The sequence below is a fragment of the Hylaeus anthracinus genome, unplaced genomic scaffold (assembly GCF_026225885.1).
Source record: "Hylaeus anthracinus isolate JK02 unplaced genomic scaffold, UHH_iyHylAnth1.0_haploid 12000, whole genome shotgun sequence".
In the NCBI taxonomy this organism is placed as follows: Eukaryota; Metazoa; Arthropoda; class Insecta; order Hymenoptera; family Colletidae; genus Hylaeus; species Hylaeus anthracinus.
Window position 1 is genome coordinate 3,683,689 of NW_026534347.1, and position 26,067 is coordinate 3,709,755.

The window sequence follows — 26,067 nt, forward strand, 5'->3', positions numbered from 1 at the left end:
ATATATATAATAAATTTCCATCGATCTACCAGGCCTAATCCAGACAAAAATATAATATATATAAATATATATTAACTTTATTAAGATATATATGAAGAATATATATGAAGAAGATATATGATATACATATATATGAAGTTTTGAGTGATGAATTGCAGCAGCGACTTAATTAATACGTTGGCGGTATAGTCGTGCTCTCGAAATTCTCGTCGAGCCTTCCAAAACGGCAATCAAATTCTCTATATAAATGCTTTTATAGTCACTACGCGCTTAATTTCATCGTATTAAAATGTTTTCGATTAAATTCCATTCAATTGTTTGTGGAGATTTTATTACATTCAGAAGCAGTTTCTACGAAATTAATGTTCACGAATGTTTCAGAATTTTCAGTTCCATATACACTGGCTGCGTTTTTAAAGTCATAAATGACACACATTTTAGCTGAAGCGTCTCTTTGAAACAAAACTTTTAAAATAGCTTCTTTTATAAGTAATACTCATTAAAAACAGGTTGTATTTTTCTGCCACGTACGTCAGTGTCTTTACGTTACGTTACTTTGATCCCGTTCACGTGCACGAACTTGACGGCACTCGAATTATTTCGCCGAGGTAACTCCAAAATTACTGTTGTCATTTCAGTAATTGAAACATTTTTTACCGACGGAGAAACTTAGTCTCGTTATTTCATTCTAAATTTTTCTTTTAGTCTCATTGCTTTTTACTCGCGCTGGATTTTAACGGAAGTGACTAATTAAAGGATAAAAGACGCGTTTCAAACGCATAAAACCCATTCGAGTTGCTAGAATACTTGCATATTCTGAATAAAACCAACAACATGGAGAGTAATTTTGTATTTAAATAAATGGAATTTACGTAGAGGATATTGAAGTATGCAAAGAACAATTTTTTCTTTTCGGCGGAAATTCACTATGTAGGGGTGAAATCAGCCCTTAAAGTTTAACGAAGTGCCAGTCACTTCTTGAACTTTCCGTCCACAAATAATTGGTACCATTCGACTCGTTAAAAATTAAAGCCTCGACTTAAAAATTAAAAAGGATCCTTGGATAAACAGTCAGAATTCAAGGTGTTAACTTAAAAATAAATACGAGGAAAGATTGCCACCGTTTGTACATTAGAATTTATTATAAAATTCTAATATTCTTGGAAAATTCTTGGAAAATCATCGAAGCAGAATTCTAAGAATTCTCCAATATCGTAATTGTTCGTTTGTCGCTTACTTTCCACATTTCTCGGGCGCTCGATCTTTTTCAATTTTGGCAACCGAGTTAATAGATCTCGTTCGCTTCGATACCAGCGGTCGATCGTTTTACTTTAGCCGATATTGCGACGTGTATTGCGTCGAGATGATGAACGGGCGATAGAGTCGATCGAATAAGAAAAATGAACATGGCGCGAAATTCCCGGGGAAAAAAAATTTCAGTGAACCGATCAACGGCGCATGGATCGAAATGGATTCTCCGCGCGTCGAGCGCAAGGGACAGAGAGAAGAGTGTACCAATCGGCTTCCCTTGTATTACCAGCCGTCCATTTCGTTCTATTGCAAAAAGACAACGAGAAAATAACAGCCCGAGTTGCTTATCCTCTTAAGGGTTCTCACCGCCGTTGGCCAGTATTCGCGACTTAAGAGTATTTCAATTTAGCTGACATCGAAATTGGAAAAACCAACCGAGCATGCATATAGATGTTCCATCGATTGCTTCGATAACGCACAATATAAACTCAAAACAAAATGGACTTCGCGGGTGTCGTATTTAAGGAAAAATGGATGAAGAATATTGTTCAACTCGTAGTAATTCGAATTGTTGCTTGGTATACAATTATTAGCTAACAATGTTATTACAAGTATTTCATTTTATTTTTTATTTGACGTCTAGACCTCGAAGATTCTGACCTTTCTCAGCAAAATGAAAATATTTAGTTGTGTAATAAATGTAAGAAATATTTTTAGGGTGCCTCACCTAACTCTTACGTCTTAAATATCTCGCGTGTTTTTTGTGATAGAAATAAATGTTAGAGAAATGCTTGATTTGGAAGGGAACATATTATGATAGACAACAAAAATGACGTCATTATTGTAATCTAACTACTAATTAGGCTATTATTGTCAGATGACTTTTTTTCCTTACACGATGATACGCCACCGCATTTTCTTCTATCGTAGTCGATTTCCTCCACAGATTCGTAGAGTCTACTTCTTTTTTTTATCCGTGCGGTGGTATAACGCGAAACGAGCGGCCAATTCGTTTGGAAAATTTCATCTCGATGTTTAATTTCACGGGAAATTGGAACTGGGCGATAGCGTGCTTTCTGCGAAACCGTTTAAGCAGATTCAATTGTCGGCGACGGAATTGCTTGACGTACTTCTTGAGAGCCTTTCATAAACAGCGTATTTATGCAGCGGCATTTCGCGAATCGCGTTCAGTTTGCGATTGGAAAAATTCCAATCCCATACGCTGTTCTCTTTGTACTCGTTACGGGCACTACTTCTGCGGAAAATTCAATTCACGCACAGTACGTGACAAATTGTGTTTGTACGCCTACTTTTCTTGTAATACCTTTGTACCAGTAAGTCATTCGATATAACAATAGCGCTCAAACAGGAATGGGTAATATCGTACTAGAATGAAAGCGGTTTCAAAGAACGTATACCAGTTTACTCGTGACATTTATTCGGTTGAAGATTTAAGGGGGTGTTATAGATTAAACGTTAAGCAATATGTTAATATATATTCATGTAACGTATACGATATGTAAACCATATTCGGTTCAAAAGCAATGAATAAATAATAAATAGATCATACGGTTCGAGAAATCGACACGTAAGAAATTTAATTTTACTAATACAGTAATGAAAAATGAGATGAAACTATATATTGTGTACATTTTCCAAATAAAAGTAGCGAAAGAATTTCAATTAACCCAGTATCGTCTACATTGAAACGAGATTCTGTTATGTTATCGTGGATCCAGCGAAATTCTGCTTTCGGGATTTAACTTTTAATTTCTCCGAGGGCGAAGACCAAAAAAGGACATTCTGTCGGGAGAGTTGGGTGAAGGGTGATCCTTTTTTGTTACAATTGCCGTTACTTATTCGCTGTTCTTGCGAAACGCGGCGCCAACAGCGACGAATTTATCGGCTGAAAAATTCAAGAGAAAACGGGAGCCACGGTGGATCAGTTTCACGTTGCCAAATGGGAAACCGTTGTCCGTGTTGTGGAGGATTCAGCCGACCATCAACTACCTGCTATATAGTGTTGCGCTCCGCGTGTGCGTCGTACCGTGTGAATAAATAGCACAGGAAACGGAATGGACCTCCTGCGCACTCACACTCGATGCGACTAATCTTTGAAAGGAGTCACTTTACAGTTTCATTAAGCGACGCGAGCTGATGGATAATGAAACGGTTCAGCTACCTGCCCAAGGATCTCCTGGAGTTGAAACTTTGATAGCCGGGACGACGGCTTTAAAAGATTCTGAATCTATATACATATTTTTATTTATGGGCATAGAAACTTTCATCTCTTGGTCCGATTTACCAAAGTGTAACTTGTATCGTAAACAACATTGATCTCCATAGAGCACATCCTAGCCCACTGTTCCAAATATAGTGCAAAAAGGACACGATATAATATATCGAACGTAGCAAACATGCTACAAAAGGCAGACTCATGTAGAACATTCTACATTCTTCGCAAAGTAAATGTGGTCACTCATAACCTGAGAAGATGCATGTGACCTTAACATCCAATTAAAAAAAAAAAAAAAAAAACAACAACATTGATATCGTTTATGATTGCTATCTGTATATTCACCTTTGAACACCCATTACCTTAATCATCAAACATGTTTCTAGCGACACTCGTCACTGTTTATGCACTCCACGTTACGGAAATTAATCAGTGAATCAAAAGATTATTTGGTAGTATATCTAATTATGATTGAACAATTTCATAAAAGTTTGTAACCCTTGAATAATAGGTTTATTAATGTATTTATGTTTATCTTAATAATGTAATATGGATTAATTTAGGAATATTTTGTTTGTCTTCGTTTCTTTCGTAACGTCAATGGAAGAGTGTGCAGTGAACTTGAAACCAAAACGCCATTAAAAAGGTTGTCTAGTTTTCGAAAGCTTCAACTGGTATGACACGGGAGGAATTTTTTTGCGCGATCGTATTTTCGTCCGCCACTCTACAATCTCTACGGTCAGCCTGTCAATAGAAAATTGAAGTACAAACTAGGTGCGAAAACGGAAAAACTGGTCTGCGTTGAAACGCGAGTTTGACGAAAATTGGTAAATACAGTTTCTTGATAATAGTTGATAGAATTAAAAAAAAAAAATGAAAAAATTTCTTGGTATTCTTTATACTATCCTTAGAAATAAAATAAATAATTGAAAAACATTCAACGATGAAAATTAAAAAGTAGAATAACGTCTGTGACATTTTTTTCAGAAATATTCTATACAAACAACAATTTTAATGATGTGAATACGCAAACCTGTAACTCGAATTTGATTGGCATACGTCGAAAAAGCAATGCAACAATTGGACGATGAAGCGTCGACGAAACGCAATCCGATAATAAACTCTAACAGGTTTGCGGGATTGCGGGAATAAAGCGGACGCGACGCAACGCGCGAATGGACAACCCTAATTACGTCCAAGTTCCTAAATTTCAAGCGACAGCAATTAGTACACCAAGACTGACCACCATACATACGTACCACCCGTTAGCGCTGATCAAAATCTACAAATTAATGGCACTAAGTAGGCCATGTCACGTGTCTGGCTTTGTTTAGCGATAGACTGTTATAGCAAACGAAGTGATAGTTTTATTCATTTGATATATCAGAGTGGTCAGGGATAATTTCAGCAAGGGAAGCTTAGTATGAATACCTGAATAAAATTCTCATAAGCAATAAATAAGCACCAAAGGACTTCAGGCTCCAGTACTAGTAATTTAATAACGTAAGTGGTGATGTCTGTGATCACGGTACTTTTTATTCTTATGCAAATATTTTTATTGGTAAATGATTTTTTGAAATGTGTAACGCCAAACAGCGTAGATCAATTAACGTGATGGTTTTGGAAATGAAAACAAGTGGGACAACAATTTTTATTTTATTTTCATTCTTCCTTTTCTTATTTTCGCTCAAATATCTCGAGCAACGAGAATCGAAGGATTCGAGGTAAAATTACGCGAAAGTAAATTTGGACAAATCGAAAATATTTTTCTTTGCCACACAATGTTTCTGATGCTGCACAGAATTCCGTATCTATGGAGTAGGTGCTATAGTTATTGCACCAGCAGTCGATGACAAAATACGATTCGAGTAAAGTAGGTTTATGGAAATGCCAAAGAAAAACGTATGCATAGGTTCTGTGATACCAGGATCTGGACCATTGGAATGTATTGTTTGCTTATATTCTTTACGTAGAAAATATTTGTTGAACCCATCGATAATGATTTGAATAATATGAATTATTTCTTTGCAGATGTTACACACTAGTATTCTCTCTTCTATCTTTCTTCTATCTTAATATTTTCTTTGTTTCCTTTCAATTTTTATATTCTTTCTTTGTAGTTATTACTTGATACATTTTTCGATAGAAAACATCGATAATTTTGAAATCTCCCCAAAAAAAGAAATTAAAATTCCAACTAAAATATTTTTTCTATCATTAACTAACCACACTTAGACTTAAATTGTAAATCAACTACTTCTTCAATTTGAAAATACTGTTATATACCTATATAATATTTTGAGTTGTTTTTCGTTATGGTGCAATAAAGATGACGAATATAAAAATAAATTAATGGAATAAGAATCAAATTTTATTTTCGTAACTTATTTTTAAAGTATCGTGTGAAGCTTATGAAAAGAAGTGTCTTTATTATTATTTTGTATTCAACACCAAACTCGATGTATTTTATTTTCTTTCGAGTTATGCGATGAACTTCATGGAGGGGGTTCGTTCAACGTGGTCGTTTTGGTTTCTATAATCGTTTGATTGGCGCCTTGATCGACCGTGGTTACGAGCCAATCATGCTTGACGTTTATGCGTGTAAATGATGCGTGTAGAAAGGCAGGCTTCTTCGTGCGCCAAAGATTCCTTTACCACGATATGAGACGGACTCTATAGAAAAATGTTATTGGATAGACATTATGCAATGTATTGACCACTCCCCGGAACAAGCATAATGTACTGGATGGTTTTGAATCTAGAGGTACATGATTAATTACTTAATACAGATGTAGGCAAAAATGTAATCGATGAATAAATATTTATTCGACAGAGCACTGTGAAACATTTCTTTTCACAATTTTTATTTTTATTTCAAATCCAAAAGTGGCAGAAGCATAATTGTTTTTCATACGTTATTAGGAATTTTAACAAAACAAAAAAATCACAAACTTCTGATTTTAGAGATATCCAGTATTTTGCTTATAATTTAATTATATTAACTTACGAAGTACAAGACAGAGTTATGCAAGCTTTTATCTAAATGATACACGATGAATGGAATCATCGTGTAACATTTTATTCATAATTTTATTTTTTTATATATTAATAATATTTTTGAATTTTTTGCTTCTGAATGATCCAATGCAAAGTGCATCGTAAAGTCACCATTGCACATCAACTTTATCGAAATGAAAAATTCCGAAACCTTGTCACGAAGTCTGTAAGACCACGTGCAAAGTAAAAACCTCGTTCACGATTCACGGAATCCGTAAAAAAGAAATGTTCAAAAACAATTCTTACGAACCGCTGCATCGAGAAGACTATTGGTGGTAGTAAATCCAAAAGAGTGTCATTGTCAAACTCATCATCGAAGCGATGAATTCTGCAATCGATCACGATTAATTATCGTCCCCGGAACTCCTTGCTTCTAATTAAGCCATGTAGTCGTGCGTTTAGGTGGTTATTTTTTACAGGTATCCCTTGGTGCTCGCGCGCGGTAGCAGCGTACCATTTTGCTCGCTCGTTATCATTTGATTGGCGCCTCGGTTATCGATCTGCGCGTTCTCCATACGGGTGCCCCCTACGTGTGTGCACGTGCGTGAATATCACATAAAGGGGGCTGCTCGTTCCGCGATGCAGCGAGAACCGGTCGACGATCACTGCCGATTGTAATGAACTCATTAGCGGGAGGTCGACGTATTAGGATTTTTTGTCAAGAACAGTGGCTTTTTATACATCGTGCCACGCGATGCGAGATACCAACGAGCAAAACTAGGTTGTCGCGATTCGCAGAAAGAATTTCCAGTTCGTCTAGCAATCGGTTCATTACAGTTCACGTGAGATAAAAGCCCTCGATGCTTAAATCAACGACACGTGTTTTATACGCTCTCCTTGGTAGCTACGGGATTAGTTTGATTATCTTGTTCCTTTCAGAACAGCAGCGGATAAAAAACCGGGGGGAGGTTGAGTTGTTGCTGAAATGTTTCCTACGAACGATCGCGATAACGTCGAGGAAATAATCAAAAAAGGTTGATTTAAATGCAATCAATATTTTTATTGTCAATTTGACAGTCTGTTTCTAATTTTGTTCAGTATATACCATAACTCTTCTATTACATTAAGATAAGAATGATTGCTATTCAAGTACTTCAATGGTTTGTTAGGCACCCATAGCATTCTTACTTTAGTGGTATAATTTGAGTAATTGTTCCGTTAAAAAATGACATTACATATAAAGGAAAATTTGTATGATATGAAAATCAATTCAATGAACATTTGTTCAGAGAGATTCATTCTTCGCGATTTCACGAAAAAGTATGGCAGCTTCGTTAACCAAATTTATGAAATCTACACTTTCGAAGCCTTGTATTATATAAACAATGTCGAAAGTAGGAAATTAATGACTCAACCAACCCCTAATTGCACGTATAATGCAACATATTACATCGATGTCATAAAAAATCCCTGTCCATCGCTCATCGTAAAATGATCTACGCGAATTTTAGTAGACGACGTTGTGAAATACCGCGTCTGTTAAAAACTGTTAAAACTGATAAAATCGTAAGCTGGCGCCTCTGATATTGGCGCAATTAGGTTGAAAGACTCTTTAAAGCCAATAAGCTTTGCATGTGGAAACACTGCCTAACGCGATTCACGAGCGTGCGGCGATTCAATGCGGATGATCGCACGTTTCCTCTTCGTTCCGCGGTGCCGGGCACTTTGATAACGCGCCGCGTTAGGAAACGGTTAGTCACGCGCGTCCATTAAGCCCTCTTACGATCGAAATCGCAGATTCAACGTGTCCCCCTCAGGGCCGATTTCTGATTCGTTGGGTGATGAAATGAATCATTTTCAAAACTGTGTTTTCGAGATAAACTGTCACGCGAAATTCAAATCAGTCATTTGAAACCTCTTTTGAGTATTAACCTATTTTGAGTACATTTTTCGACGTTCTACACGTATGCAAAGTTCCAAAAATATCTAAGGCGGACACTTGGAAAACATTGCTTGTCAGTAAATGGCGTTCAGACCTAAGATTTGTTCAGACCTAAAGATTTAAATTGTTCTTTCTTTTAACTCATTGTCAGTTATTTTTAAAGAAATTTAATTAAATAGAAGCATCAACGCTGTTGTGGTTAGTACCGAATGGATCCTGAATAGTGGTTACTCTGAACATGTATTTGAGAAAACATAAATAATGGTGTATCTGTGTGCAAAATCAGCGAATTTTTGTTCATCTCCAGTGGCGTGTATCTCCTCAGTCGTATCGGGCCGCAGATGGAACTTTACAAAACACTCGCACGTCGTTCATTAGCACAATACCGCACCATTTGCTCTCAAAAACTTGCAAAATGACAAAAGTTTCCTTACGAAGAGGCCGTGCATCACGATTTACGACGACACGACCTATAAAAATCAGACGCGCGAGCAAGCGTAGAGAAGTTTCGCCGCGGCGCGGGCGTTAGCTTGAATCTCACCCCCGTAATAAAAGTAAACCAAAAAGAAAACACAAGAAAGAAAAAAGTTCCCGGCGAATTAACAACAAAGTATACAGAAGTTTTTCGTGGTTTCCTTTTAACGTTCCTCGGCGAGCCGAAGTTTCACCGTTGATTAACGTAAACCGAGAAACCCTGCATTCGGTCGTCGCGGTATTCTCGTTAGTTTGAAAAAAATTCTCACGAACCCACGTGAGTTTATCTCGTCCTGCCTTCCCGTTTTTATCGTCTTTCGTCGACGGCGTGGAAGCTGCGTGAAAGGTTAACACGCCTTTTTGCGGAAGGCCGCCAGCATGAAGGAGGAATGGTTTTTCGGAGATTCGAATCTTGGTTGCCTCTCGCGGCGGCGCCTTCTTCGTGCGATGCCCGAAGAAAGTGGAGAAAAAAAAGAACGGAGGAAAGCTTTTTAACGCCCACCAAGAGCGTCCGTAATTAAATCACGATCGTGCCGGGGCCACTGGAATCCGGGGTCGAGATCGTAATTCCTCTGCTCTTCCCCGTGAAAAGGTTATCCGCTACTCCGGCTCCGACTCGCAACGTTATTCTTGCGGAAGCTGGGGAACGACAGTGGAAACGGTCTCTCTTCCTCTTCAAATCTTGCCCCTGATACGGTTACCAAATTGCAAGCCTGAAAATCGAGTTACCTTGCTGTGCTGGCGTTGTGCGACGTCTCTTTTCAACGTCGCCCTAATGCAACCGTGTTTAACTTTCTCAAACCTTGCGCGTCATTCGAATAATTGAGCCGTAAACCATGAAAGTAGCGTAATTCCGCGTTTCGGGGCGATTTACTTGCTGTAAGCGAGGTGGAAAGTGCATGTCCAGTTCGTCTGTAGAGAAGTTTTAATGGTAAGGCGTTAGCATATTGTATGAAGAGAATGAAAAGAGTTCTTATCGTGAAGTTACTGTGGGTCTATATTTCGAAAAAATTCAGTTTTCACCGGCAAAACTTAAAGAGGAAGATGATTTTGTAGAAAGAGAAGCTACAGTGTCAAGGAGATAAGATTTCCTTGGTGTCATGTTAATTTATACTCGGAGCCTGAATAGAATGAGAAAAGCATTCGTTATGATAATATGTTGAATTTTCTCAGTAAAAAAGTTTCAATTTCGACCAGATATAATTTTCTTACGATCGCGTTGATTTAAGTTCAGAACCTGAACAGAATGAAAAAGGCGTTCATTACGAAAGTGCCGTGAGCTCGGGAATATTCTTGTGCTCCTTCAATATCGATCTCATGGTTCTTAAATGTCAAATGTCGGTATAGTATACAGGCATTTCAACATTAATGGTAACGAATAAATTAATTTCTTGGATAAAAAATATAACCGACTTCGAAACACATTGAAACTGCATTAAAAAGTATGAAATAATTTCTAGTTAATTTACATGAATTTAAATGCAGTGAAAAGTATGAAATAATTTATATTTAAACTGCATTATTATTCATTACACATATTTTAAATTAAATTATTTTCACGCAGAATATTAAATATGTTCGTTTTTTAAATAAATTTTCAATCTTTAATAAATAATGTTTCAATCTTTAATAAATTTTATTTCGTATTTTTTCTTTTTCTTTCATGTAGGGTTACTTTCCTGTTGGTTACGTTGAATCTAATGAAATCCTCCGTGTATGCAAAGAATAAGCCATCGCGAGTAAAACAGAGCAATGCAATTATATAAAATCGAATTACTTGGTGAGCTGGCTTTGTTTCGACATAAACGAAATGGACGACGTTCCGTTTAGTGGTCCGATCTCAGAACTCGGTTAGAGAACGTTTGAAGTCGTTCTCCCTGACGAAGAATTAGTGTAACTGATGGTCAAGCGGACGAAACAGCGGAGCTCACAATTTGCGGTCGTTCCCTTGGAATACTCTTAAACATCAGGTAGCTGGATAGCCCTCGCTAGACTTTTTCCTCATCCATTAGGCCAAAGAGAATTTCTTTTTCATTAAATAATTATATATCATGGACGTGTCAGTTCTTGTACATCCTTACATTAATCTTGCTAATTTTCACTTAGTATAAAATGAAAATAACAGTTTTCGATGTTGCAGGAAAAAGTGTAACGGTTAATTTATGAGCTACCAGCTTATAAGCTAACAAAGCTAAATATTTGTTTACACGCGTGTATTATTTATTCGGCAAACGAAACGGAACATATTTCGCCACATTTTTCTTTAATTTTCCAAAGGCTAACCTACGAGTCGAGTTTCGACTACGACGAGGCCAGGGGTTAATGCAAACCATTAGTCTCGGAAACGAAAGGTCACTGCGACGAAAAAGTGCACTCACTGTGTACAGGAAGAAGGACCGCTCTCTCTCTCTCTCGACTTGAAAGAAACGAAACTGCTACTTCTAAAAAATACGACGTGTCCGAGAAATAAATAACCGTTCTCAGGAGCTTAATTTACTATTATAGAAAATGGTGTATTGTAGTTGAAAAAAATTAAGAAATATTTACACATTTAATCTGAAAATCTTTATATATAGGCTGAGACATTTAAAATAGGCCACTTGAATAATTCGCTTACTTCTAGAGATTGAAAAATAGCGTCGCACAAGAGTTATTTGATTTCTAGGGGCATGTAATGTGGTACCAATAACTTTTTTACCGGAGGAAGCATAGAGGAGATATGAGCATCGAGTTTGTCTTTTTTTTTTTTTAAATGATATTGTTTCTCATACGTATTCTGATAGAGCGTTTCAAGCGAATGCAATAACCTATAGTTGAAGGTCCTATCTCCTGCCAAATTCACAATGTACTTGTCCTCTGTGAGTAGATTTCGCCGACACAGTCAGACTTGCATGCTTCGCTCCAGTGATCTATAGAGAAGAGTTTTCTACATTTTCGACGTAAATCAAGGGAACATCTTCATGAGGACAGTATTCTGCAATTCCACATGGTGGTGCTTGGTGAATTCTTTGAAAGTACTTTCGATCGACCAGTTCCTCATCGAAAACATCGTCGGGAGGTGTGGTTAGAGGAAGGGACGAAGGATCAAGAAATTCGTCGGCTTTCTTACGGGCAATTCGCGAAACGCGATTAACGGGCAAAGTTCGTTTCGTTCAGGCTCGGTGGCGGCACGGCGGAGCGTTAATGAACCATAGTTCGCTGATTCGACGATGAGCATTCGGGAGTTAATCGTCCGCGCCGCGAAAGCAATTTTGCCAACTCGACTTGTTTCGCTCGATAAGGTCTCTCGAGACGATTGTACTTTTGGGCGTATATACAGCCACTCTGTGACCCTTTTCCGGGTACGGGCTCGCGATCTTCTCCTTTCCTCAACAATGCCAACTTTTACAGTCAATCTCGTTTCTTCGGAATGGAGAGTTCGAGTTCTTCGACGTCCACGCTTGGTAGGTGTGTACACAATCTCGGACGCGGGACGGATTTGCCTTTTCGTTCTTGACTTTACGCGAATTCTTACTGGCCGAGTTAGACTTTTCTTGTTTCAGTATTTATTTAAGAACTAACGTCCATTATACTTATTAAGTATTAGGCTTTACGCTTATTACAGTTTATTATTACATTCCACGTTATTGTATTTCATTACTATATTCCATATAATTTCACATTGTCTTATAGATCGAATGCAATAGCCATATGTCAGTTTTTCATTCTTAGATTGATGGAAACATTTTTTGTACCAAGTGTTGGAAATTATTGATAGTAAGAACAATCTTTTGAAGGTTTTCATTCTTACTTTTATCCGAAACGATGAAATAAATATAATTTCTTCTTCGATCATACTACCGATACTTACCAGTATTTACTGCTTTATCTATAAATCCATAAATATATTTAGGAGAAGGCGAAAGAATAACAGATTTTATTCGTAAGTGTTTCGTCCAAGATTTTGCACGCGCAAGTCCAATTGGATTATGGAGTAGGCACGTACGAGGGAGCGTTAGGGCACTAATTCAAGCTTAGCAGATCAAGGAGAAAGAACTACTTGGGATCAAACGCGGAACGTATCTTATCTTCTCCCTTCGTACAAATCCTTTTCTGTAGTTTTCTTTCTGCTCGTTCTGTAAATCCGCCGTTACGCGCAACGAACGATAATAAGTAGAAGCGCGGAGGAGATTTATTATGCCTCGCAATTTGTCACGACCCTCTGAGAGCCAATAAATACGGTATTGTTTTATTTTCGAACCAATGCATTTCAACACCCCTTTACCAAAGCAGATTTATCAGGTGCGCTTGGAACGCTTTGGCAACAGTCTCTTTAACTTCTGCTGAAGAAACGGGTACGTAACGCGCATTTAAAACTCGCGAAATCTTTTCTTTCAGATAAATGGTGTTCAGAAATGATGGTACACTCAGACCCGCCGATTTTAATGAAACTTTGTAGAATTGTTTGTGGGACCATCATAAGAACTACGCCGTTTTTAGTCTTTCCGATTTGGGTTGTAAGGGAGAAACCACCCCTTTCGTCCGAGTTGCTCCTTTTACTTGTGCATTTATAATTTAAATGCATTTATAGTAATTTTTGGAGAAAAAGTTGTTTTTGAAAATTGTTTGACACTGGTTTACAGGCCTTTAAGAATAGTGCATCGTTTATTTGAACATTTTTTCTTCATCTCTTATCATTTTCGAGTTATAAACGCATACGTAAACGAAGCGGCGTCGGCGCGGAGGAAAGGTGTAGTTTCTCCCACAAAGTGAAAAACAGACCCAAACGAATTCCACCTGTCTTCTAAGATAGGTTTAATAAATATTTATACAAAATTCATCAAAATCGGAGTGTATCAGTTCCCAAGCTTCCCTTGTCAGTTTCCTTTGCTCCACATCTGTAAAGCCACACAGTTATTTGAAATGTATCAGTTGTTGAATATCGTTTACCAGTTTTACCGCTATCAGAAACGATTTCGACGCGTAACAGCGCGGTGTCATGTATCGTGCGAAATAGAACGGTAATTAATTAAAACGAGCGTGGACCGACACACAAAGGCGGATCGGGTCGACCACGGCAGGCGCCTCGCCTCGGTTAGGAGACTCATTGATAAAGTACCCGTAGACACGTATATTGTTAGAGAGTCGACCAGAACGGAAAAAAAAGAACAGTCGCGGCTGCGGGTTCGTTATAAAGGGGATGCAGCGACGGTGAAGCTTCGTCTAGCAGCTGGTACCTACATCGGTATACCCCGCGCAAAGAGTAAAGCTAACGAGCCGTGCCACCAGCGCTGCACGTTCTGGCCATTGTTGTCAGGTAAATCGACGTTCGAATCAATTCTAATATTTCTCGCGAATCGATTGTTATCGGCTACATGGGTGTAACGGTCGCCGGCGCCGTCGGACGCCGCTTCGTAATAATAGATCTTCGTGATAATGAACCGGAAAAGCGTTTCGCGATGCGGCTGCCACGGTAATTCGCTCGCTGTCGGAGAGAAACGGCATCTAATGTTGATGCATTAGAAGCATAGCGCACCAGGAGCCACGCTATGCGTCCGAGCGTGCACAATAGTGCTCGTGATTTACGGACTGATCCATGTACGCTGGAAGTTTTGGCGGATTTAAACGCGACGATTTTCAATGACGAGAATAGCGGTCCGGGCTCTTTTTCGTTCGACGGTTTTTGTCCACGGAGTTGGAGAGCAAAGTATTGTACAACCTGGCTGCGTTCAGACTGTTCTGCTGGGAACAAGAGGAAAATGGAAGGATCCCAGGATCTATTCCAAAGTATTTCAGCACAACTTGGGTTTTATTCAGAATAGGCTTGGAGGAACGAGTACTTCAAGAATTGTATAATACGAGCGAAGGTGTCAGAAACTGAACTGAACTGGACATCTTCAAATGTATATTAATTAAAAATTAATTAGAATCTCCTCTACTTATTTTTTGAATCTTTATATACCGTATGTAAATGTTTATGTATTGTTACCCATATAAATCCGTAAAGGGTTTCATTGCATAAATAAAAAAAAGTCACAGCATTGAAGCTTGAAATAAAAATTGGAAATGTACGCTTTTTTTTTAACACTTTAAAATCTTGATTGAACAATTGAAAAATAGAATAAACTCGATATAGCGATGCAACGAATCGTGGCGAATACGTAAAAATGACGAATGAAAACGCCTACCTTAAGTGACCTACATAGAACTCGGGCTGCGGTGTACGTTTCCAATTTCCAATTTCGAAACTTTAAAGCGTTCCGCGGCGACGTCTGAAATATCTCGACTTTCTTCTAAATTTTCCACCGTATGCAAATACGTCCAGGCCGCTTTTCCGATTTGCTGCTACTTTCGCGAAAGAATTCCACACGAATTCCTATATGCTCGCATACGGATTGATATTCACCGTACGCGGCAGTCATATAGCAAACGCGAAATGCGATCTATTAGCCCCGTATGGATTTATTTGATCCTTTATTGATATTTCTTGATCGGTTGGGAAATCAATTTTTCAGTAGTTGGTTTTGTAAAGCAGCTATATAAATATATCCGACGTTTTTATTTTAAATGAGGATAGACGTAATTACAATTTAACGGATAAATGGATTGCTGGACAAACAAAAATAATTTTGCCAATAAAAATTTGATCATTATCGGAAGAGTTTGGTCGCTGATCAATGTATCGGCAAAGGCTTATCGCAGATATCACAACGCGAAGCGAACAACCGGGGCATTATAGTGAATGTCCAATATCAGCATGTAATTTCGTGATCCTCTGTATCGAACAACTTGAGGACCGTGATAATATCGGCGCGGGCGCCAAGCGAAGCGAATGCATAAGCGCGAGGCAAACGTGTGACAGGAAGGTGAAGCATAAGGCAAAAACGAAGAATGGGAAGGGAAGAATTAAAGAAGAAAGACGGATCAGAGATCAAAGGAAAGAATCCAAGGAGAAGCAGAAGAGAGGCTCCTTGCGGAAGAGAAGAGCGAGAAATTTAAAAGAAGAGTGACAGGAATGGAGCGAAACAATTAAAAGAAAAGTAACGGGAAAGGAGCGAGAAAATTAAAAGAAGAGTGACAGGAAAGGAATTGAACATTGAAAAAATGGTAATGGAATGTGTAATGTAACACGATACACAGGGTGTCCCAAAAATGTTGTAACTCTTTTAAAGGGGTGGTTCAGGGGTGATTTGAAACAACTTTTTTTCTTAGCGAAAATGTTAGGAGATATTAACAGAAGAGTTAAGGTTTACGATACAAGACCAAAAAGAAACCTATGATTAAGTGTTAGTAAGGTACGGAAAATAGAAGCGAAGAAAGAACTATCGTAACCGGGAATAAAAGTAAACTATAGTGGAGAGGGTAAGCGAGAAAATATGCATGTCGGATAGGACACTAAACGAAAGCGAGGGAATATAGCGCAAAAAGTAATAAAACAGAGGATGATAAGCGGGGACACCGGAAGAGAGAAAGAAAGAGGAAGCTCAACGAGGATACCGTGTGGACATAGCTTAACCTCGTTCTCGCCTTATGCAAACATATGCACAAGCACTCAAGTCCGTGTTCCCGGAGGACGAGGTACATATACGCAGGTTTACCGACAACGTACCCGAAGAGGGCAGACGAAACGAACGATGAAGCTTTTAAACCTCAACAACCGTGTCTGCCCTGATATGGACAGGTTGGATCGGTTGGATCAACCGACCATGAGGAATAATGAATGTTGGATGAGTAGCGTGATTGCTCGCCCTGTGTATACAGGGTGTTTTAAAAATGTACACCGCCACTTGATGTAGTGAATTCTCATTATGCAAGCAACAGGATGTTGTGTGTACTTAAGTGGCTCGTACCGTCGATAGCGATGGGAGTGATGCGACGATGCCCGAGCAATTTGGTGACCAACTTTTTCATGGAATTATTCGAAAGTACAAAAGTCTGACAATGGTATATGTTACATTATTTCTTGACAGTTTTTGTACAATATATGCGCACATTCTCTTCACCAATAATTTCTATCGATACTTTCTTCTATATACAAATATTGATTTTATGAAAGTCGCAAGTATCGCGGTAAAATTTTTGATAATGGTAAGTATTGTTTATGAATATCGTTTGGTTCAAAATCTCAGGCATTTCGTACCAATTCTTGCCTGTTTTACTGTTTGAAATACTATAAACTTAAAATAATTTAGTATAGTATTTACTGTTTAAAATAATATAATATTAATTTTCAATTCAAAAAGTGTACAACATTATAGTACAAAGAGTGCGGACGTATAAATGTGGTTTTATGATTTATAGTAGTGTAGAAGTACATGCAAGATTAGAAATCTAATGTATTCAATTATTTGGGTAAATGTGAAATTGTCGAAATAAAATACAAACCTGTAATTCTAATATTAAAATTATGATAGAAACTTGTATATCTTTTTCTTGTTATATCTATTGTATTCGTTATTATATACTTACGCTTTCGTGTCACGGTGAGCTCATCAGGTATATTTCCGTGCTTATTTAAAATATATCGACAAGTAGCCGCATAATCGCGTAATTCTGTAAAAACGTTAAAGGAACGAAGACAGGCGATCGAGTTTCGGGATACGGCAAAGGAAAAATTTGACGAGCCAATCAGTTTCTGATTGGACGCCGGAGAACATCATAAATAATATATGGAAATTGTGTATGTCGTGAATAAACGTCGTCAACCGGCATTATCATTCTGCAGTGCATAACGTTTCTGACTATTTTATGCGCACGTAATCTGCGATTGACAGCGTAGAAAACTTGACTTTTTATATAAATCATGAAGCGGATTTAAGTTACTCGTAATTCTTAATATGATTTTTTAGTACAATTTTATAGGAATATTAATTTGAGTAAGATAGTATTTTCATATGAAAGTAAGAAAAAAGATAAGAAAGTACATTTATCATTTATTATTAGAAAATTATTAGAAAATAAGCCTACGATTCTTCAAATCATGTTACAAATTTTCAACTCATTCAAATTATATTTTTCCATGTAAAAAAGTACATTACCTTCAAATATGCACAAGTAAATGTGTAAAGTTTGAAAAGGTAATAATCGTAAGTGTTTGAGCAAAAAGTTCCCGAAGACACTTCTCTTTTTGGAGTTCTAAACTACAATATTTAGAAGACTCGTTTTGAAACGGAGCACCCGGTTACAGGACAACATATGTAAGTCAGTGTGTGTACCGCAGTTAGTATGCGGTCTATCGAGCACTGTGTTCCTTACAGTTACAGGCCGAAGTTGTATTTATACGAGAAATTTACCCAATCCCTGTTTAAAAGTAGAATTCCGTCGAGTCGTAGTCCAACTGTTGTCTGACAATACGACTCGTGCGAGCATCACGCTTTCGAACATCTATGCGAAACGCGTCGTTTCCTTCGTGAACCCTCGTGAATGGTTCCATAGTCGTTGATGGCCGTCATTTCGAACATCTGTTGTGTAAGCAGGTTACTCGCAGACGCATCTCGCTATCGTACTTACGATAACGACGCCACGTGGACGACTCGGCGTTTATAAAAGCGGAAAAAATAAGTTCCACTCGCGAAACGAGCGACGACATCTTCCGTAATATCGCACAATGGCTTGGCAATGTTTCCTAAGTAACCCTCCGTGCGGCTTAATCCCGTGGTGGATGTACGACATCAATTTCCTGGATTCCGTTGCAAGATTTTTGCAATGCAAATAGTTATCTGTTTCTTCGCCTATCTCTTCGCAATTAAAGCTCACCAAGCGCGTTATTCAGCAGATTCTCCGGCTTGTCATTCGCCTAATGCGTGGCACATGGAGAAGCGGTAGTGTGAAGAGTTGCCATAAAAGTGAAGTAAAGTATGCAGAGTAACTGTTAACGCTGTTAGAATTTACTGTGAATCGAGGAACTTAGTCGATCCTTAATTTTCGATCGTCGATCTGTCAATCGTTAATCGTAATCATCGATTCGACAGTTCATTGGCTTACGCTAAATTTTTTATTTAATAATATTCTTCAAGATTCTGTGAAGTCATCGTAGGGTAACATTTGATTATCTGTTCATAGATCAAGGAAATCTACAATTTTCTAACTATCTGATGAGTACATCCACATTATTTTTATTTACTCGGGCCCATGGAGGGTTAAAATTCCCTACACGCAGAGGGTGTATCAGAAATATCGAAGGAACGAGATACGACATTTTCATCATACATCTTGTGCAATTAGCGCGGGCGTAATTCCGTACAATCGGGTTTCGTAAAAACGCCGTGGACTGTCTAGCATGATTTATATTCGTGAAAAAGGGGTGTACACGTGCGCGAAGTACTCGGTATTGTTATTTGACGCGTTTCTCGTTCGCGTTCGCCAGGCTCCATTCTTCTGCGAGATACGACGATTTGTTAAAGTGAAACCGAAGAAGCGTTTTAGAGCCTATCCCTCCGGGCGTTCCATTTCCTTAAGTATGACTAAATCGTCAAAGATCGTTTGAACATCTTTCGAGGAGAAGTCTCGACGCAGTCTCGGGAAAATGGACTCCTCCAATGGCAAACTGGGAAGAGTTCCCCGGTGAAGGATTGGGAAAGGAGGAGGTAACAGCTTCAGCATGACGAAACGAGAAACGCGATTTCCTTCGATGGCAAGAGGCGCGATAAAGTTTTAACAGGTTAAGTTTCGAGGAGATAGATGCTGTGTCAGCTAATGCATTATATTGTGCCGGAGCATAATATCTCCGTTGCTATCTTCATACTATGCTTCGAATCTACTTGGCAGTTGAAAGAAAGATTTGAAAAACTTGAAATCTTTCTTAAATTCAGTCTTGCCTCTTACAAAAACGAAGATATCTAATTAGCGAGCAAATAGTATCAATTACAGATACACACGAAGAAATGTAAGGCATAAAGTTAGGACATATATTTAAAGAAATTTCTATAATTATTCGTGTGTTGCGAACACAGCTCTAACATTACATTCACATTTTATGAAACTCGTTGTATAATCCATATATTTTGCAAGTATACATTTTGTTGTTAAGGCTTCTCCAGTCGATTTTCGACTCATCACTCATTTGATACAATGCAATGGCGCCATACGACTAGTTAATTACTTTAATTCGACTATCCGTGTCCGCAGGTTGTGCACAATGAATCGGACTTCATTGGTAAGGAGACAAAAATAATTTACTGAGAACTGAGAATACAGAAAAATATTAAATAAATACTTTGTTTTATACTTTTGTGTGGTACGCAATTGTTTTTAGTTTTATCTTTCATTTTTAATTAGTCACATCCACGCTGCTTCGGCAATTACCGGCAGAATACTTCTTTTTTTTTATATTACTTCTTAGATCATAATACTTCTTCATTTCGTTACTCCTTCTTTTATTATTAAACGATATGTACCATTTCTGTTTGCAGTATTTCTAGACAATACTTTAAACATTCTATATCAAGAAAATTGAGTTCCCAGAACCATTTTACAACTTTATTTATTACCATTACACCTATACAAATTGCGCGCTGCTGCTCTATTTCACCTACCCTTGTTTGCACTGCCTGTTACGATCCATTTAATTACACGAGTCCATTTGGCTACGTTTCTTGGCCCTTTGAGGAACGCCGAGTCACGCGAACAGAGAGAATTGATCGCACAGACTTGAACTTTGTCGATGACTTCATATTAATCAAAGATCGTAAACGCACGGGTATTAATTAAACGGCAAAACTTTCGCGAAGGGTCCTTCGGAGATCGGACGAGAAGTTTGTCAGCCCTCCTGATGCGGAAACGTTATTCTCACTAACGTGGCTATTCGGTCCGCGCAGACGGAATGTCGGATTTATTGTGTTACGAAGTTACAATACGAGTTTGCGACCGATTGTGTGCGATATTAGTACGGGCGTTGGACTGTAAATACGCGCTTGCTGTGGGTAGAGCTTTCAACTTGTTTCGAATTCGCAGTCAATGCTCGTAGTAGTAGGTGTTTCGAGAACAGTATTTAGTCAGTTGAATTCAACGTCGACGTAAAATATCAGTTTATAGCATGAATTTTACTTGTTTGTTTGGCCATCTAATGGGTCGAAACACAATTTCATATACAATTTAAACGTAATCAATATAATACTGAGACAATATTTTGAATAGTTTACTCTTGCGATATTGTACATATTGATTGATTTTATATAACTACCAAGTTTACGAATTTTTTTTATAAATTACTAACTCGGCTTAAGAATTAATGAAGCGTTTAATTGACTTCCGTTTTTCAAAGTGTATGTTATTTACTCGTGATTTTATGCTAGTGTCATTATGTACTTATGAATTATTACTCGCATAAGTTATTTATATATTATGAATATATAACATCAATTAATGTTAGAGTTGAACAATATGTACATGTTCGGTCTAAAATCGATTTCATCGATCATACCTCTTACATTTTGCTGCCGGCCATTTTTTCTCGATAAATCTAGTGCACGTTTTCCGATGTCGGTCATATTTTTTTTTTCCAAAAATTAATTTATCTTACCGATGAAGCTATGCAGAAGCGACATCAGCGGCTATTCCCTCGAGTTCCTTTTAACAGAAGGGCAATGCGGTAGGTGGCAATACCCAATGTCTTCGCTTATCACGGGAAAGTCACCGTGTGCCCAAAGCGAAACTCGTTACGCGCCAGGACTTACGACTCGGTGACTCCTCTCGGTCAGAGCGAGCATTCGTCGTTGGTGGTAGCCAAGACGACCTCTGTGACTCTCGTAGCTCGTAACTCCTTGGGATCCTTGCGGCGAGTCGATTAGGAGCTTTCACCCTACGGCTGAGATAGGTGCCAGCGATCGTATAACATGTCGCTGTTGGATTGTTGAATTCTTCTCTTCTGCTAGTTCTCGTTTTACAGCAACACTGTTAACCCTTTGACGACCGTCAGCGTACCAGTTTATAAGATTGTGTTTTCATACATAAATAACTCTATAACAAATACACAAGTATCTTTTGCGGATCTTCAAAAGAAGATGTTGATCTTGTATTTGTACTTTCTTAACTCGGAATTAAAACTTAAAATTGCGCTTGAGGTAATTTCGACCCCGGGTTATCGCGAAGGGTTAATTAAAATCTACCCCGTGACTATTACTTTAATTTCTCTGAAATTAGGATCTTTCTCGGATACAAGTAACCGCACGTTTATACTGAATATTCAAATTTTTTCCTTGTTTCAATTGACTGCTTTTTTCCTCAAACGTTTTTATCCTTTCAGTTTCATTTTTAAGAAAGATTTATATGTTTTCTATAGCTTCATAGAAAACTGAAAAACTTAATTCCGCTTAAGTGTACCGAATCCGATGATCTTAGCTGAAATAGACGTTAAGCGAATTCTGAAGCCGGTATTTTTACGATTTATATGTAGTCGTCCAATCTCTTTACTTTCTCGAGCTTATCCGTGATTAAAGGTCTCTTGTTCGACTTTCAGGAGTTCTCGGGAATTGTCCCTTGGTGCAGCCACCGCAGTGGGGCACGGTGAGAGAAAGGGTCCTTAAAGATGGCACTCTCCAGACTGTGTACTCGTGTGAACCAGGGCGTAGATTGAAGGGCCATAAAATACTGACTTGCACCGTCGACGGTTGGAATCATCCTATCCCAAAATGCATCCCCAACGGTAAGAGATATACGCTTTAATTTACACGCTTCACGCTTTTACGACTATGACACGCTGAAAGTATCACGGCCAACTTTTCTTCTCCCTCGTCAAATTAAAAATAACAATTTTTATGTTCTTGAGACTTCCTCGTACACTGTCCAAAATAATTAGAGGACCGCTTCAACTAGTCGGATGAGTTGTTGCAATAATAATTATTCGATAAGCTATTCAATATTTTAAAAGCTCCAAACTGGAACATACGATACAAGATAGTGAAAACGTTATTTCGAAGACGAGACGTATTCTTCGTTAAATTCATCAAATTAGTAAATATAAATATGCAGGGAAAGGCTAGAAACAATTACGTATTTAAATTTAAGTAAAACTATAATTACAATTAAAAGTAAGGAAAACGTATTTAAAAAATTATGTTCTGCTAAACTATCGTAAATATCAAAACAATACATTAAGCGTTTATTAAGTGCATACTAAAAAAGTTGTGAAAATTTAATTGTAAGTTCATTTTTTTACTATAAATAAATAATCTCTGAAGCACGTCCAAATCTGATCATTTTTTCATTTTATTCTACAATATTGGATTCATCATGTTGAATTTCTAAATTTTGACAGATACCAGAAAAAAAAGGTCTCGAGTGGAAAGGGTTAACTGATTAACTCATTGACTCATTAACTCATTAACAATAAGCTCATCTGCTTTAACTCGTCTTGAGCACCGAAAAAGGTTAAAGTCCAATGCAAGGAACAGTGCTTTATCGATTAAGGAAACAATATTTCCGTTTCAAAGCTACACGAGGGCTTAGATAGATAAAGCAGAGAGTTTCTATTAATATACACACGACATTTGTTAACTGGGCACGTGTTCCCTTTGAATACGCCAAAACAGATAGCAACTATAGAACAAAAGGCAACAAATACCATCGAATGGAGAGACGAATGAAACTCTACGTGTTTGTGGACATGGATCGTGTATTTGCGTAGGCGCGAGCAAACGTATGAAATCCAGGATAAGCATGATGCTCGCGATTTATCCGGATAGACGTGCCCATTCAACTAACCTATTCACTGTTTCCCCCGTATCGGAATGTTCCCGTTTTGCAACAAAGAATTTTGTGATCGACGACAGAATTGTCACTTTCATTTGAGACAAGGAACGAAGGCAATCTTCGTTGTACAAAGGCTTACGATACCTATTATCGAATAATATCCTCAAGATTGCTTTATGTACAAAAGTCAGAGGAAGTTAAAGGTAGCGATTCAGCTAACCACGCTTTGTCTGTTGACCCCCTTTTTTTAATGCTTCCTTTTAAACTTTTTTTTTCGACTTAATTACATCTCTTTTCTTGGATTCGTTAAATTACTTCTGTCTCATGATCCCCTGTGTTCATTCTAAGGGTGTTTGAAATAAAATGAAAAAGGTTTCGCAAGTCCGACTTCTATCACGATGTGATGAATTATAATGTCTGGGATATTTCCATAGAAACTCCGTCAACATATGGTTTGAAAATAATACGAAGATGTCCATGTAAAATTATTTTAATGAATGCTTCGATATAACATTCTAAGAATAACGAAAAATGAAAAGGAAATATTCGAGTTAGTTTGAAATGCAAAGTTACGTGTATAAAATTACGTATATGGATGTACATGGATGCAGGCTTGGTATCGACGTTATATTGAATTTATTAGGTATTTGATTTCCTGGTAAATTATATCTGTATATTTTCATTTCAAATTAGTTTCGATAAATTGCATAATGTAATTAATACATTCCGACGATTGAATCACATTATAATTAGAGATAAAATACTGATTAATGGCATAATTCGTTAATTTCGAAGTAATTAACAAAAGGATAATTAATTCAGTTAATTTCAAAGGTCGATTAATTTTCAATTATTATACAAAAATTCCGGATATTATTTTTACTATAATATAAGTAGATAAAGCATTTTATGGGATACAAACATTATCTTTTACTTCTTTAATCCTGCGTGCAAAATCAACTGAAATCAGTTTCTTATGAAAACAATTTTTGTTCATAATAACGTCTGCCGATAAATAATGCGTTAAGTAAGAAAATTAAATATCCTCTATATTGTCGGACTAATATTCGCTCTATATAATAAAATTAATGTCCAATACAAAACCTTCTTGTAATGAGGTTTCACCATTAATAACTTACAAATGGTATTTCGACCTCGGACAAAGAAAATCGTACAGACTTCTTTTTTTGTTCTCTAATTGCTCAGGAAAATGCGCACTTTACGGTGGCTTGTACATCATTTTCGAATAAAACTGTCTCGATAGAATGAAAATTCACCGAGTTATGCGCGTTTGAACAATGGCAAAATTTTTACGAATAATTTCGTTTCTCAGTGTAGTAATAGTAACATGTTAGCGTCAAAACGTCTTCTACAAGCCTCTTAAAGACAAATGATTCGTCGCAGTTTAGCATGCAACAGTTTTATGGTAGGATCGAAACGGCCAAGCGTTCCATCGACGAGTGGCAGACGACAGTTTCACGAGCAGTCACCTAGCGAGGGCTGATGGAGTCACAATCAAACCTCCCCTATGTACGTCAAAATTCAATAACCTCTGCGATTCTATCTGACGCATCGGGACAATTCTTTTTCAATCTCTGTCTCATAAAAAAAAAAAAAAAAAAAGAAACAAGAGAAGAAGAAGAGTTAGAGTAACGATCGATGTCGTCTCTTGTTCAACGCGTTGCTCTTTTTAACAGACTTCGAAAAGGGGGAGGTTACTCGATTCGACATGTATTTTTTTTTTTTCGTCAGACTATAGATTCGCCGCTCCAGTGATTCACGTGGTCTCTCCATATGGTTGTCAGGTTAAAGCGAGGACAGGTCGCGAGAAATTCGTTCTAAGGTGAGAACTAAGGTGAGAACGAAGGTGAAAGAATAGGAGAGACAAGGTTCGGGACGGTGGGTGGTTTCGAAGACGTTTGGGGCGTGGAAGCGTTCACGAAGAAAAGAAAACTGGTCGGAAGAAGGTGGTGGGCAACGATGACGAATGGCTTTTTCGTAGCGCGACATCTCCCCAGGGATAGGGGACCTGAAAAGCACCCCTTTCCTATCCGAACCCGCACGGGATCGAAAGCAACGGGATTTTGCTTTGATTTATTGCCGCAGTCTCGCGCGCTGCATTCGAGAGGCAAGACGACATCTTTCTTTCCGTCTGAACGGACACCGCTGTGTGCCCCGTGTACAACGCGTAAATTTCTTGTCACGGAAATAGTGGAGATACGAGCTTTAGTGTAATAATACAGGTTGGTCCATGTGTTGATCACCTCGCGCGTAACGTACCGAACGTCGACTATCGGTAAGAGTTTTTGGACAAAGTCAGGAATTAACACTTTCGAACCCGGTGGTAATATATCTGTTACGGCGATAACACAATTCCGAGATTGTCATTTATGATTTATAGGTATAGATGGTAAATCGAATTATTCAACGTTACTAATGAATTTAAAACATGGATTGAAAATAATTGAATGGATTAATTTGGCAAAATGTCAATAAGCTG

At 37.9% G+C, this 26,067-nt stretch overlaps 1 protein-coding gene across 1 annotated transcript in view; it reads left to right on the forward strand.

The window, feature by feature from the left end:
* Window positions 1-26,067, forward strand: part of LOC128890527 (fibrillin-1-like) — a 119,755-nt gene that overhangs the window by 24,181 nt on the left and 69,507 nt on the right. The window contains exon 2 of the mRNA XM_054149090.1: window positions 22,336-22,521. Within this exon, the coding sequence (XP_054005065.1) occupies window positions 22,336-22,521 (186 nt within the window). The remainder of the gene's footprint in view (window positions 1-22,335; window positions 22,522-26,067) is intronic.